Source organism: Lethenteron reissneri, chromosome 50 (assembly GCF_015708825.2).
Source record: "Lethenteron reissneri isolate LAM-NWPU_2019-01 chromosome 50, ASM1570882v1, whole genome shotgun sequence".
Lineage (NCBI taxonomy): Eukaryota > Metazoa > Chordata > Hyperoartia > Petromyzontiformes > Petromyzontidae > Lethenteron > Lethenteron reissneri.
The window spans coordinates 11,053,038-11,068,615 of NC_083828.1; the positions used below are offsets into that span (position 1 = coordinate 11,053,038).

Below are 15,578 nucleotides of genomic sequence, written 5' to 3' on the forward strand. Positions count from 1 at the left end.
TGAGTGGAGTTTGTATGTTCTCCCCCTGTTCTGTAGTGAGTGAGTGGAATTTGTATGTTCTCCCATGTTCTGTAGTGAGTGAGTGGAGTTTGTATGTTCTCCCCTGTTCTGTAGTGAGTGAGTGGAGTTTGTATGTTCTCCATGTTCTGTAGTGAGTGAGTGGAGTTTGTATGTTCCCCCTGTTCTGTAGTGAGTGAGTGGAGTTGTATGTTCTCCTGTTCTGTAGTGAGTGGAGTTTGTATGTTCTCCCCTGTTCTGTAGTGAGTGAGTGGAGTTTGTATGTCCCCTGTCTGTAGTGAGTGAGTGGAGTTTGTATGTTCTCCCCCTGTCTGTAGTGAGTGAGTGGAGTTTGTATGTTCTCCCCCTGTTCTGTAGTGAGTGAGTGGAGTTTGTATGTTCTCCCCCTGTTCTGTAGTGAGTGAGTGGAGTTTATATGTTCTCCCCCTGTTCTGTAGTGAGTGAGTGGAGTTTGTATGTTCTCCCCTGTTCTGTAGTGAGTGAGTGGAGTTTGTATGTTCTCCCCCTGTTCTGTAGTGAGTGAGTGGAGTTTGTATGTTCTCCCCCTGTTCTGTAGTGAGTGAGTGGAGTTTGTATGTTCTCCCCCTGTTCTGTAGTGAGTGAGTGGAGTTTGTATGTTCTCCCCCTGTTCTGTTGATTATCAATCAGACAATTAATATTCATTTTATGTGCCAATATCGCCCTCAATAAAGTAGACATCAGTGCACACTAAAGCTGGATGGGAACAGCACAGATTTTTCAGGAGGATCCTGCTGCTGCTGCTGCTGCATTGGGTTTTATTTAAAGATGTTTTTACAGACAATCAATGATGAATTGTGTTTATTATTCACGTGGGAGGAAACCAGAGCACCCGGAGAAAACCCCACGCCTTGCGCAAGGGGTCAACGCTCTATCCCCGTGCAGTTGGAAATAGATGCAGATTAGTCCACTAGCCGTTCAGCACTGCCTTCTGACAAGTCAGGATATGGCACATCTTCGACGAACGTGGGAAGGGAATTTCACATCATTCGTGTGCGATGATCCACCGACCCTCGCTGTCTCTACTGCTGGATTACAGCAGCCACGTGTAGCATAGCCACCCCCGCCTGTCTGAGACACACGGACATGTGTTGTATGTTGACCTTCTTTTGCACTGTACGTGGCCACCTGCGCAAGTCGGAGGTACAGGGGAAGGACAACAAACAGACCGAGAGATAAACGGACGGACGCATAGACAGATGGATTTCCCTGGCACAGCAATAAGCGGCTTAACAGCTCTGACACTTGCTGTGATCACGATGAATTAATCAATTATTTTAATCTACGCTTCTAATTTATGAACCAAAAACGATCAAGATGTTTTTTTGTAAATTAAAAAGAATGAAGATAAACACTTGTAGATAAAAAACCAGCAGCATTATCTTAACATTTACAGAGACACCGTGATGTCCTCATTCTAGCAGACGGCACTTTCCACCAATTTTTGTTGCATTGCAAAATATGCGGCAGATGGAAAGATGCGGTGACATCTTGTTGAAAGTACATGAGGCACATCCTCGAAATAGCCAGAGGCAAGATTGTGTAAACAGCACACATGCAGCCTTTGTGCAATATGCCAACAAGCATCAGCATTTCCTGATGAAGTGCATGGCGGTCCTCTCTCCCGAGCTAACCATCAAAATACATGTCGGCAAATGTGACCGACTGATGCACTCTCACTCAGTGTAAGTGCATGCAGCTTTATGTCCCCTGTTCTGCAGAGTGAGAGTGAGTGGAGTTTGTATGATCTCCCCCTGTTATACAGAGTGAGTGGAGTTTGTATGATCTCCCCCTGTTCTGCAGAGTGAGAGTGAATGGAGTTTGTATGATCTCCCCCTGTTCTACAGTGAGTGGAGTTTGTATGATCTCCCCCTGTTCTACAGTGAGTGGAGTTTGTATGTTCTCCCCCTGTTCTGTAGTGAGTGAGTGGAGTTTGTATGATCTCCCCCTGTTCTACAGAGTGAGTGGAGTTTGTATGATCTCCCCCTGTTCTGCAGAGTGAGAGTGAGTGGAGTTTGTATGATCTCCCCCTGTTCTACAGAGTGAGAGTGAGTGGAGTTTGTATGATCTCCCCCTGTTCTGCAGAGTGAGAGTGAGTGGAGTTTGTATGATCTCCCCCTGTTCTGCAGAGTGAGAGTGAGTGGAGTTTGTATGATCCCCCCCTGTTCTACAGAGCTAGTGGAGTTTGTATGATCTCCCCCTGTTCTGCAGAGTGAGAGTGAGTGGAGTTTGTATGTTCTCCCCCTGTTCTGCAGAGTGAGTGGAGTTTGTATGATCCCCCCTGTTCTACAGAGCGAGTGGAGTTTGTATGATCTCCCCCTGTTCTACAGAGTGAGAGTGAGTGGAGTTTGTATGATCTCCCCCTGTTCTGCAGAGTGAGAGTGAGTGGAGTTTGTATGATCTCCCCCTGTTCTACAGAGTGAGTGGAGTTTGTATGATCTCCCCCTGTTCTACAGAGTGAGTGGAGTTTGTATGATCTCCCCCTGTTCTGCAGAGTGAGTGGAGTTTGTATGATCTCCCCCTGTTCTACAGAGTGAGTGGAGTTTGTATGATCTCCCCCTGTTCTGCAGAGTGAGTGGAGTTTGTATGATCTCCCCCTGTTCTACAGAGTGAGTGGAGTTTGTATGATCTCCCCCTGTTCTACAGAGTGAGAGTGAGTGGATTTGTATGATCTCCCCCTGTTCTACAGAGTGAGTGTGAGTGGAGTTTGTATGATCTCCCCCTGTTCTACAGAGTGAGAGTGAGTGGAGTTTGTATGTTCTCTCCCTGTTCTGCAGAGTTTCAGTTTTCAGTTTCATTTATTTGGTATAGCCCTGTGAGCCAGTCGGCTCTTGAGTGAGTGTGAGTGGAGTTTGTATGTTCTCTCCCTGTTCTGTAGTGAGTGAGTGGAGTTTGTATGATCTCTCGCCCTTTTCGACGTGGGTTTCTTCCGGGTTCTCCAGTTTCCTCCTACAGCCAAACCAACACACACAATGTATAACACGTATGCTTTCGCAACCAATATTATTCATAATAAAATGACACTGCAAGTTGCTCATTTGGGATCACACAGCAGCAGCAGGAACATCGCCCCCTACTACACCACCGTACCCTGGCGCACGTGAAAAACACGCGTGTTTGGTTTGTGAACATGCGAATGTTGATCGAGTGCGATTCCCTACTCTTAGTTTTTTCGGTAAAGTCACGTAGGTAAAAAATTAAATTAAAATGAATAAAAGTAATAAAAATAAAATAATAAAAATCACGACGTTTTGGAGGCAACACGTCATCAGGTGGGACCGTCACAGCTAGATTTGCTGTATCAAGGGAGGCAGGGATTCCAAGATGCAAGTTCTTAAATACAAGTTAAGGGGGAGGAGGGGGGGGAGCTTATCAGAATGTGGTTGCCAATTAATGGAACGTATTGGGAGGGGGGGGGGGCTAAAAGAGAACACGAGGTGTACGTGGACATGTTTGTGCACAAGCACCTGTTGGTGCACATGATAGAAGAGAATGAAAATGCCCATGTTTTTACCAGTGTTGGCTGACAATCAAATACGAAAAAGGAGAGTACTGTTAAACGCTGGGGATGTTAACACTCGATAAAGTAAAATAGTGCCTGTCAAATAAGATGGTCCAAAAATGTGTAGTTAAATCTTTTTTGCATGGTTAATAGCATCTTTCCAATGATTACTAAGTTTGTACCCATCATCACGGTTTAAATTATGTCTGTGTTTGTATATCTGAATGGCTTCGTGTACAAACCTTTGATGGTAGCCAGAGGGTTTGCAGAGCATCTTGGTCTCGGAAAAAACAATTTCATGAGAGCCCACCGCGTTGTAGCAATGATCGGCAACGGCGGAAGACTCAATTTTGCCGTGTTTCAGATCTGACTTGTGCTCGCGGACACGATCAGAGACATGACGTTTTGTTTCCCCAATGTAACAATCACCACAGCTGCAACTCAGTTTATAGACTCCAGGGTATTGCAAGTCAGGGATGACATCCTTCACAGATGGAATTAGATCACGGATTTTATGTACTGTACTGAATCGGACTTGGATCTTATGTTTGTTTAGAATTTTGGAGATCTTTTTGGTCACGCCTGCTATGTATGGCAACGTGATAGTTTTGATCGGAGTTTCAAGTGGCTGCTTCTGTATGGTGGGAGAAACAGCTTGGTGGATGGTGCGGTCAGAGTATCCGTTCATCCTGAGGGCCCGATGTACATGTCTTAATTCACTGGCCAGGTGGTGTTGATCGGAAATGCCATGAGCTCTGTGGTATAGCGTTTTGATGAGATAATTCTTTTGAGATGGGTGGTGGTGGGAATCAGGTTTCAAGTAGGAATCTGTGTGGGTGGCTTTTCTGTAGACAGAATGTCCCAAGGATCCGTCAGGTCTCCTCTCAAACAGAATATCTAAGAATGGTAGTTTGCCATCTTTCTCCACTTCCATGGTGAATCTGATGGATGGGTGTCTGGAATTGATGTGGTCCAAGAAGTGGTTCAATGCTGGGAGGCCATGTGGCCAAATGACGAAAGTGTCATCCACATACCTCTTCCACAGGGAAGGACGCAGGGTGGATGTCTGGATGGCGTCTGATTCAAACTTTTCCATGAACATGTTGGCTATCACTGGTGACAAGGGGGAGCCCATAGGGGTACCCTCATTCTGTTTGTAGAAGCTGCCATTCCAGGTAAAATAAGTGTTGGTGAGGCCTAACCAGAATTCTAAACAAACATAAGATCCACGTCCGATTCAGTACAGTGCATAAAAACGCATGCGCACAAACACGTACACGTACACCTCGTGCTCTTTTAGCCCCGCCCCCCTCCCAATACGTTCCATTCATTGGCTACCACATTCTGATAAGCTCCCCCCCCTCTTCCCCCTTAACTTGTATTTAAGAACTTGCATTTTGGAATCCCTGCCTCACTTGATACAGCAAATCTAGCTGTGACGGTCCCACCTGCTGACGGAGACTTGTGTTGCCTCCGAAACGTCGTGATTTTTATTATTTTCTTTTTATTACTTTTATTAATTTTAATTGAATTTTTTACCTACGTGACTTTACCGAAAAAACTAAGAGTATGAATCCTTGCAGTCACGAAAGCTTCAAATCTGCGATTCCCTACTCAGTGGGCAGTGCAGTGCACGGGAAATGCCGAGGGTTTGTTTTGCCGTCTTGGTTTGGTTACTCAACGGTTAAGCTTCTCCAGTTGGATTAGGCTTGGCCGCAAACCCCTAACCCTAATCCCTATAATACCTGCAGTGCAGAAGCTGCACCAGTTCAACAGTTGGATTCATACGGCTGCAAGGCTATTGGAAAGCCAACCAGGCTTTGAAAGACCGTAATTATGAGAATGAGTTTCCTTCGAAAATAATTGCCCTCCTCTACCCCGGTGGCGTCTCAGAGAAAGCTTTACACGCTATGAGCGACTTGCACCATCGCATCTCATCTCAACGTGCTTTAAAGGGGCACCCCTGGTGGCAGCTGTGTGGCTCGTGGTGACTCAGCACCTGGCACTTGAGCAGGCGTGAGCCTGTCCAGCAGGAGGCTACGATTGCTGTGCTGTGTGTAACCCAAATTGAGTCATCTGCAGCATTCTTTTTCAAAGTTGTTACATTTGGCACACAATGACTCGCTTCGAATGACGTCACAGGATCTTTAACGTCCATTGATGCAGACGGCGCGTAGCATTTTTACGGTTAACGCACCCTGCATTATTAAAACTACTTTAAAACTAAATTTATTTCACCAGTAAAGTCACGTAGAAGGGAAGTAATAAAATAATACGTGACTTTACCGAAAGAACCAAGAAGATGAATCCCTGCAGTCACGAAAGCTTTAAATCGAAATTTATTTCACCAGGTTAGGCCCACTGAGCTATATAGCTCTGGCCACAAATGTTAGCTCAGCTCAACAAAGAGGCATATCATGTGGAATTGTAAGCAACCAAATACTCTAAACGGTTTACTTTGATTCTAAATGTGATTCTAAATGTGGAGGGAAAACCCGGAGGACCCGGAGAAAAATGCACCCGACCACGGGGAGAGAGACACGCAAACTCCAAATATGCAGCAGGCGTCAGGGTCGGGATCGAACCCACGACTTCCTGTATACCAGGCGAGGTAGTTAACATCTCACCCCCTTTTAACCAGAGCGGCCATTCAGATTCGTACCAGAACCCCGGCAGCAAGTGGCTATTGCGCTAGTCTGGTCCACGTGGCGAAGAATACATTGGTCACCGTTCCCTTGTACGAACCTGGCGACCCGTGTTCGATTCCCGTTCACGACCAACCAACATCGGTGACGAATGTCTGACTTGGTCCTGGACCTCCCCTAGGTCGACTCAGCCTTAAATAAGTATCTGGCCGTGTTTTATGAACGTGACCACTGGCGGTTGGGCGTGGCGTTGGCCACCTACCTCCTCGTGCGCAGTACCGGCCTGCTTAAGTGCTCCTCGCTACCAAACGGTCTGTTCAAGGCTACACCGGGGGATCTTTGTCTCTGCGCGACCTCACGTAACCGACCGCCGCCCCTCCCCGCGTCCCGCACGCGACGCCGGCCTCTGCCCCCACGGCAGGGTGTGGTGAGGAGCGCCGCGTGGAGCCTCGTCTCGCCCCTCGTGGAGCAGCTGTCGCGTGAAGCGGCCGCGTCCGACGGGCACGAGGCGTGCGAGGCTTGCCTGCGCGCCGTGGTTCAGGTGAGTCCCCGCCGCGCGAGAGCCGGATCCCACGGCTACAGGCTGACTCGCCCGCCACGGGGTTGCTCGGGGGTTACGGGGATTTTTTTTTCATTGCAACTCAACGCGAGCCCGGTACGCCGATCGCAAAACGGAGGGGGACGAACAGAAACTCGGCGAGCAACAAACCGCTATCAGCGCGGCAGGGCTCTGTGAAGGGGCGGAAATTGGGCTCACTGCCCCACCCAAGTGGGAACCACGTGCGGCGACATGAAGATTTGCATGGGGGGCGGTAACTAACATTCTGGTGAGGAGAAGAAGGGGCGGAGGGAGGGAGCAGCCTGTAAAGGTGAGAAAAGCCCTGCAAATAAAATAATCAACACGCTGGATATGAACTTAAGTACCAACCTCCCTCCGATAAATGCTCCCCCCTGCCCATTTCTGGCCAAGCGGTGCAGCCACCCCCCCCCTTACGGCCATCCCCGCCACCCGACCTCTTCACCCATGCACCTCATTTTAAGCTCCGTATGGGGGGGGGGGGACTATCTGGTCTCGAACTCCCATTCCCCTCCCTTTAAGCTTGTGGCTCAAGTGCTCAATGCCTGTTTAGGCCAGAAGGGTGTTGCGCCACTGTTTCCACGAAGGGGGTTCATGATCTTTCTAATTGGGCAATTTGAACTTCCTGGGTTAAATGTTAAAGGTTTGAACTCGAGCGTGTTGATGTTTCGATAGATAATCTGGTTTCATGCCCCACAGAGTAGTGTGAACTGAAAGGGTGAGACTAGTGCCACAAATGCTGTAACAAAAAAGTCCGTGATATCCCGATGAAGTGTTGCTATGTCCGGATGTAACCAGAGAGCATCTGGGACAATCTGGGGATACCTACATGAATTTTGCTCTGCTCTCATTGATCATGTAGGTACCATGCATGCGATTAAACTGGATAAGCCTCAGTGGCAACGATCTTGAGCCACATTGAGGGGCCCACCAGATTTGTGTCTATATCTGCAGGGGGACCTCGGATGACATCTGTCCCAAAGTTTCCTCATGACCGATCTCGTTACAGGGATTTAACACACGCAGCTTCACAAACTGACAAATATCGATAATCGATCATTTTTATAAGAATTTAGTTGTTTATCCACGACAGTCACACTAAGCTGGAGGACTACAGCAACGGGAGACACGGCATTACTCACCACTACAGGGCTATGTAGAGACTCAGGGTTTACACATGTGGCATTACTCACCACTATAGGGCTACGTAGAGACACAGGGTTTACACGCACGGCATTACTCACCACTACAGGGCTATGTAGAGACACAGGGTTTACACGCGTGGCATTACTCACCACTACAGGGCTACGTAGAGACACAGGGTTTACACGCGTGACATTACTCACCACTACAGGGCTACGTAGAGACACAGGGTTTACACGCGTGGCATTACTCACCACTACAGGGCTATGTAGAGACTCAGGGTTTACACGCGTGGCATTACTCACCACTACAGGGCTATGTAGAGACACAGGGTTTACACGCGTGGCATTACTCACCACTACAGGGCTACGTAGAGACACAGGGTTTACACGCGTGGCATTACTCACCACTACAGGGCTATGTAGAGACACAGGGTTTACACGTGTGGCATTACTCACCACTACAGGGCTATGTAGAGACACAGGGTTTACACGCGTGGCATTACTCACCACTACAGGGCTACGTATTGACACAGGGTTTACACGTGTGGCTTTACTCACCACTACAGGGCTATGTAGAGACTCAGGGTTTACACGTGTGGCATTACTCACCACTACAGGGCTATGTAGAGACACAGGGTTTACACGCGTGGCATTACTCACCACTACAGGGCTACGTAGAGACACAGGGTTTACACGTGTGGCATTACTCACCACTACAGGGCTACGTAGAGACACAGAGTTTACACGCGTGGCATTACTCACCACTACAGGGCTATGTAGAGACTCAGGGTTTACACGTGTGGCATTACTCACCACTACAGGGCTATGTAGAGACACAGGGTTTACACGCGTGGCATTACTCACCACTACAGGGCTACGTAGAGACACAGGGTTTACATGCACGGCATTACTCACCACTACAGGGCTACGTAGAGACACAGGGTTTACACGCACGGCATTACTCACCACTACAGGGCTACGTAGAGACACAGAGTTTACACGTGTGGCATTAGTCACCACTACAGGGCTACGTAGAGACACAGAGTTTACACGTGTGGCATTAGTCACCACTACAGGGCTACGTAGAGACACAGGGTTTACACGCGTGGCATTACTCACCACTATAGGGCTACGTAGAGACACAGGGTTTAGACACAGGGTTTACACGCACGGCATTACTCACCACTACAGGGCTACGTAGAGACATAGGGTTTACATGCACGGCATTACTCACCACTACAGGGCTATGTAGAGACACAGGGTTTACACGCGTGGCATTACTCACCACTACAGGGCTACATAGAGACACAGGGTTTACACGTGTGGCATTACTCACCACTACAGGGCTACGTAGAGACACAGGGTTTACACGCGTGGCATTACTCACCACTACAGGGCTACGTAGAGACACAGGGTTTACATGCACGGCATTACTCACCACTACAGGGCTATGTAGAGACACAGGGTTTACACGTGTGGCATTACTCACCACTACAGGGCTACGTAGAGACACAGGGTTTACACGCGTGGCATTACTCACCACTACAGGGCTACGTATTGACACAGGGTTTACACGCACGGCATTACTCACCACTACAGGGCTACGTAGAGACACAGGGTTTACACGTGTGGCATTACTCACCACTACAGGGCTACGTAGAGACACAGGGTTTACACGTGTGGAATTACTCACCACTACAGGGCTACGTAGAGACACAGGGTTTACACGCGTGGCATTACTCACCACTACAGGGCTACGTAGAGACACAGGGTTTACACGCACGGCATTACTCACCACTACAGGGCTACGTAGAGACACAGGGTTTACACGTGTGGCATTACTCACCACTACAGGGCTACGTAGAGACACAGGGTTTACACGTGTGGCATTACTCACCACTACAGGGCTACGTAGAGACACAGGGTTTACACGCGTGGCATTACTCACCACTACAGGGCTACGTAGAGACACAGGGTTTACACGTACGGCATTACTCACCACTACAGGGCTACGTAGAGACACAGGGTTTACATGCACGGCATTACTCACCACTACAGGGCTATGTAGAGACACAGGGTTTACACGTGTGGCATTACTCACCAATACAGGGCTACGTAGAGACACAGGGTTTACACGTACGGCATTACTCACCACTACAGGGCTACGTAGAGACACAGGGTTTACACGTGTGGCATTACTCACCACTACAGGGCTACGTAGAGACAGGGTTTACACGTGTGGCATTACTCACCACTACAGGGCTACGTAGAGACAGGGTTTACACGCACGGCATTACTCATCACTACAGGGCTACGTAGAGACAGGGTTTACACGCACGGCTTTACTCACCACTACAGGGCTACGTAGAGACACAGGGTCTACACGCGTGGCATTACTCACCACTACAGGGCTACGTAAAGACACAGGGTTTACACGCGTGGCATTACTCACCAATACAGGGCTACGTAGAGACACAGGGTTTACACGTACGGCATTACTCACCACTACAGGGCTACGTAGAGACACAGGGTTTACACGCGTGGCATTACTCACCACTACAGGGCTACGTAGAGACACAGGGTTTACACGTGTGACATTACTCACCACCACAGGGCTACGTAGAGACACAGGGTTTACACGCGTGGCATTACTCACCACCACAGGGCTACGTAGAGACACAGGGTTTACACGTGTGACATTACTCACCACCACAGGGCTACGTAGAGACACAGGGTTTACACGCGTGGCATTACTCACCACCACAGGGCTACGTAGAGACACAGGGTTTACACGCGTGGCATTACTCACCACCACAGGGCTACGTAGAGACACAGGGTTTACACGCGTGGCATTACTCACCACTACAGGGCTACGTAGAGACACAGGGTTTACACGTGTGACATTACTCACCACCACAGGGCTACGTAGAGACACAGGGTTTACACGTGTGACATTACTCACCACCACAGGGCTACGTAGAGACACAGGGTTTACACGCGTGGCATTACTCACCACTACAGGGCTACGTAGAGACACAGGGTTTACACGTGTGACATTACTCACCACCACAGGGCTACGTAGAGACACAGGGTTTACACGCCTGGCATTACTCACCACCACAGGGCTACGTAGAGACACAGGGTTTACACGCGTGGCATTACTCACCACCACAGGGCTACGTAGAGACACAGGGTTTACACGTGCGGCTTCACGCACCACAGTGGCAAGATATTAGCTCCATCGCCTGGTATGCAGGAGTTCATGAGTTCGATCCCGACCCTGACGCCTGTATTTTTGGAGTTTGCGGTGTCTCTCTCCCCATGGTCATGTGGATTTTTCTCTGGGTCATCCGGTTTTATGCTCCACATTTAGAAACATGCTTTTAGAGTATTTAGCTACAGCTATACATTTCCACGTGATAAACCACCTCGTTGAGCTGTCATTTGTGACCAGGTCGCATCTGAAAAAGAGCTATATGGCTCGGTGGGCCTTACCTGGTAAAATTTAAATAGTTTAGTTTGGTGGGCCGTTTGTCTATTTAGCGGGGGTAAATAGTTGATCTAAAAGGTTTGCGAAAATTGTCGACCCCCCCCCTCAGAAAAAATATTTACCCCCGCGTAGGTATATATACCTACACACCCTACATACAACAGAGTAAGTAGTATCTATTGACTCTGTAGTAGTATCTAATGACTGTACAGTAGTATCTATTGAGCCAGTAGTAGCTACTGACTGTATAGTAGTATTTACTGACTGTTGTAACTACTGACCGTAGTAGTATCTTCTGGCCCTACAGTAGTATCTACTGACTCTATAGTAGTAACTACTGACTCTATAGTATGTACTAACTCTATAGTAGTATCTACTGCCTCTATAGCAGGAGCTACTGACCGTAGTAGTATCCACTGACTATAGTAGTATCCACTGACTATAGTAGTATCTACTGACTGTAGTAGTATTTACTGACTGTCGTGGTATATACTGACTGTTTTAGTATCTACTAACTCGATAGCAGTATCTACTATCACTACAGCAGTGCATACCGACTATGGTGGTACTTGCTATGACTACAGCAGCGCATACCGACTGTGGTGGTACCTGCTATCACTACAGCAGCGCATACTGACTGTGGTGGTACCTGCTATCACTACAGCAGCGCATACCGACTGTGGTGGTACCTGCTATCACTACAGCAGCGCATACCGACTGTGGTGGCACCTGCTTTCACTACAGCAGTGCATACTGTGGTGGTACTTGCTATCACTACAGCAGTGCATACTGACTGTGGTGATACCTGCTATGACTACAGTAGTACATGCTGACTCTATAGGAGTATATACCCACTCTATAGCACAAACTACTGACCTGACAGAGTGGCGTGGTGAGTGAGGCCTAGTCCCGTGCAGAGCCCCCGGCCTCGCCTAGATTACCCAGCCGGCCGAGATGGCACCTTGGCAGGCTGGGGGCTGGGCCGCTACCCCCCCCCACCATCCCCCCGGCCGCACTACAATAATACTATGTAAGCACTATAATATTAGTATCTACCGACCCTATAGTAAGTAGTAAGACATTGGGGTGGGGGGAGAAGAGGACATGACACTTTGAAGAATTTACCTCAGCGTTGTGTGTATTTTTTTAGCATTTTGAACGCGAATGAGGAATCCCCCCCTCCACCGATTACGCGTGTGCATTGCCAGGGGCGGCGTAAGTACATAAATAAATAAAAGCTTTTTTGTAAATTTACTACTTTAAAGTTGATGATGGGAAAATGGAATAGCGCTGGCTCACCACGGGGCTTACGGCGTGGTACCTGGCTACTTTTTTTAAACGTAAACCCCACAGTTTTCGAGACAAATCCTTCACAAGTGTGCGTCCACAGACAGACATGCAGACAGACAAAAACTTACGTTTATAGGTAAGATTTTCACTACAGGGCTACGGACAAACACGGGGTTTACACACACGGCTTTACACACCACTGCAGGTCTACGTACAGATGCATGGGCGCGTGTGTTTGGGGCCTGTGTCGGTGCTCAGGAGTGCAGCCCGAGGGAGCTGATGCTGGGTTTGCTGGAGGCCCTGGAGGCCTCGCCGGTGGAGTCCAGCGCCCGCACCACCCTGCTGCTGCTGCCACATGTGGACACAGGTGCGTGTGTGCGTATTGTCTATATATTTATATGTAACGTGTGGAGCGGTGAGTGTGTGGGGTGAGCGGTAGTGTAGCGGGCAGCCCGCTGTGCTACGAACTCGGCAACCAAGGATTCCTACAGCAGAGATTTCTCCTTGGGAGTTCGCCATTGTTGGGTCTAATAAAGATAACTTGAGCATAATTTGTATATTTGGGCATCTGGGGCTCATGGGTGACTTGAAACAAAGGAATATCATAATAATGTAAACCTTTAATCCGGCGTCACCGCAGAGTACTCGGTCACTCTCGTAGAGAGAGCGATGAGGAACCATAGAACAAGCGGCAGGACAGCTGCCACGTGATGAGCCCACACCAATAATTGCCCAAGTTTTGCGGTCCTTTATCTATTCAGGTCATATCGGATAATTCATGAGTGTTTACATGTGGGAGGAAACCGGAGCGCCCGGAGAAAACCCATGCGTGTGAGGGGGAAACACTTTATCCCATACGGACAACAGATGGAGACCACATTTGTTTCTGTCATGCCTTCTCCTGGCTCCTCCTCGACGCACACGGAAAGGGAGTTTCACGACATTTGAGCGACGATCCACCGACCCTCGCCGCCTTCCACACTGCTGGATTACAGGGCATAGTCACCACCGCCCGGTTTCTCCTCCACCCGTGAGAAGGGGGAGCCAGATTAGATTCCCTGTGCACGACTGCATCCCGCACAGAGGCGAGATGCGAATGGCCACTGTCAAGAATAAAACGCAATCAGAGAACCTGCAGGGACAACCCGGTGCCTGCAAACTCACTCTGCCGCCGCCGCTGATAACGCGCGACTCTCTCCTCCGCGCGGGCAGTGTTGTCGCGGCTGCGGACGGGCCGGGCCTACTCGCTGGGCTTGTTTCTCTCTGGGGCCGTGAGCGCCACCAAGGCCCTGCCGCTGCCTCACACGGCCCAGCAGCGGCGGGCCGACGCACACTCCCTGCTGCGGGCCCACGCGGCCCTCGCCGATGCCGTGCGGCCTTACGTCATGCGGGCCGTCGGCCCCCCCGCGGGCCGCGACGCGCCTCCCGGCGCCAGCGCCGAACGCGAGGAGCTGAGGCTGGAGCTGCTGCGTTAGTGAGTGAGCGGGACGACGTGCGGAGCGGGAGCGACGTTCCACCCGGGCGGTAGCAGTGGTGAAGCTCGCGCCTCACGGCAGGAAGGCACCTGGGTTCGATACCCGACACGGGAGCCTTTGTCTGTTGTCTCTCCCTGTTCTGCATGGGTTTCCTCTGGGTTCTTTGGGTTTCTCCCATAGCTAATATGACAATGTAAGTGGAATTGTCCAAAACGTTGCAACGCTAAAAGATTTACTTGCAGATTACTCGATTGGGATTAACAACACAGCAGCAACATTGCCCCTGACTGCAGCAGTCTGTGTGTGAAACACCGCAGCGGCGCCTTCCATTGTGATGATTGCCCTGTGTTATAAAAACAACAGCGCCAATGCCACGTGTACTCATTTCTGAATTATTATTGCAGGGCTAGGTGCTGGCACCACTAAACCCTCGTGACTGTCTTGAGCCTAAGAGTACTTACAAGTGTTACCCCTCTACTGTGCCTGTGAGGGTGTGTGTGTACAATAGAGGAGTGGGGAGCGGTAGTGTCATGGTGGGTGTGCTGCGCTACGAACCTGGCGACCCAGGTTCGATTCCCGCTCACGGCCAACACCAGTGACGATTATTTGAACCGGTCCTGGGCCTCCCCTACGTCGACTTAGTCTCAAATGAGTACCTGGCCACTGAGGAGACAAAGGCGGCCAGGCATGGTGTTGGCCACCCACCCCCTCTTGTGCCATGCCAGCCTTAATAGGTGGTCGCTAAAAGCACTTGCTCCAACAGTAATTTTGGCTATACTGGGGATCTTTGTCTTTGTGTGAGGAGCGGTGGCACAGTGGTCAGCACACTGCGCTACGAACCCTGCCACTCAAGTTCGATCCTTGCCCACAGCAAACCCCGGTGATGAATATATAACCTGGTCTGTGCCCCCCCAAGGTCGAATCAGCCTTAAATGAGTACCTGGTGCGGTGTGCAAACATCAGCGCTTGGGGAGACAAAGGCGGCCGGCTGAGCGTGGTTCCTGGCCACCCACCCTCTTCGTGTGCCGTGCCGGCCTTCGTAGGCGCTCGCTGACATCCCCAAGCAGCTGTTGAGAGGCTCCCACGGTTGTGTGGGGGGGGGGGTGGTCTCTGTGTTTGCGCTGCGCGTGTGAAGCTGCGCGTGCGTGCTGGAGTACCCGCTGCTGCCGGCCGTGATGGACGCGCTGCCCGAGGAGGAGGAGGAGGAGGAGGCCGAGGAGTTCCCCCTGTGCGACACGGCACAGGCGCTGCTGGTGCGGATACCAGTTCGGCGCTCGCGGTTCTAATCCGGCGGGCCTCCCCCCCCCGCCGGTCACTGCCACGCCTTGTGACCGCACAACATACGCGAGTCGTCTGCTGCGCGGTGGGCAGCAAAGATCGTCGTTCGGTAGACTATTGTGTGCCCACGTCGCCATCAA

The 15,578-nt window shown here is 50.1% G+C and overlaps 1 protein-coding gene across 1 annotated transcript in view; it reads left to right on the forward strand.

Annotated features, from left to right (window-relative positions):
• Positions 1-1,540: 1,540 nt before the first annotated feature.
• GLMN (glomulin, FKBP associated protein) overlaps positions 1,541-15,578 on the forward strand; it is a 41,336-nt gene continuing 27,298 nt past the window's right edge. The window contains exons 1-5 of the mRNA XM_061572300.1: positions 1,541-1,568; positions 6,375-6,724; positions 12,944-13,052; positions 13,898-14,159; positions 15,296-15,413. Of these exons, the coding sequence (XP_061428284.1) occupies positions 1,541-1,568; positions 6,375-6,724; positions 12,944-13,052; positions 13,898-14,159; positions 15,296-15,413 (867 nt within the window). The remainder of the gene's footprint in view (positions 1,569-6,374; positions 6,725-12,943; positions 13,053-13,897; positions 14,160-15,295; positions 15,414-15,578) is intronic.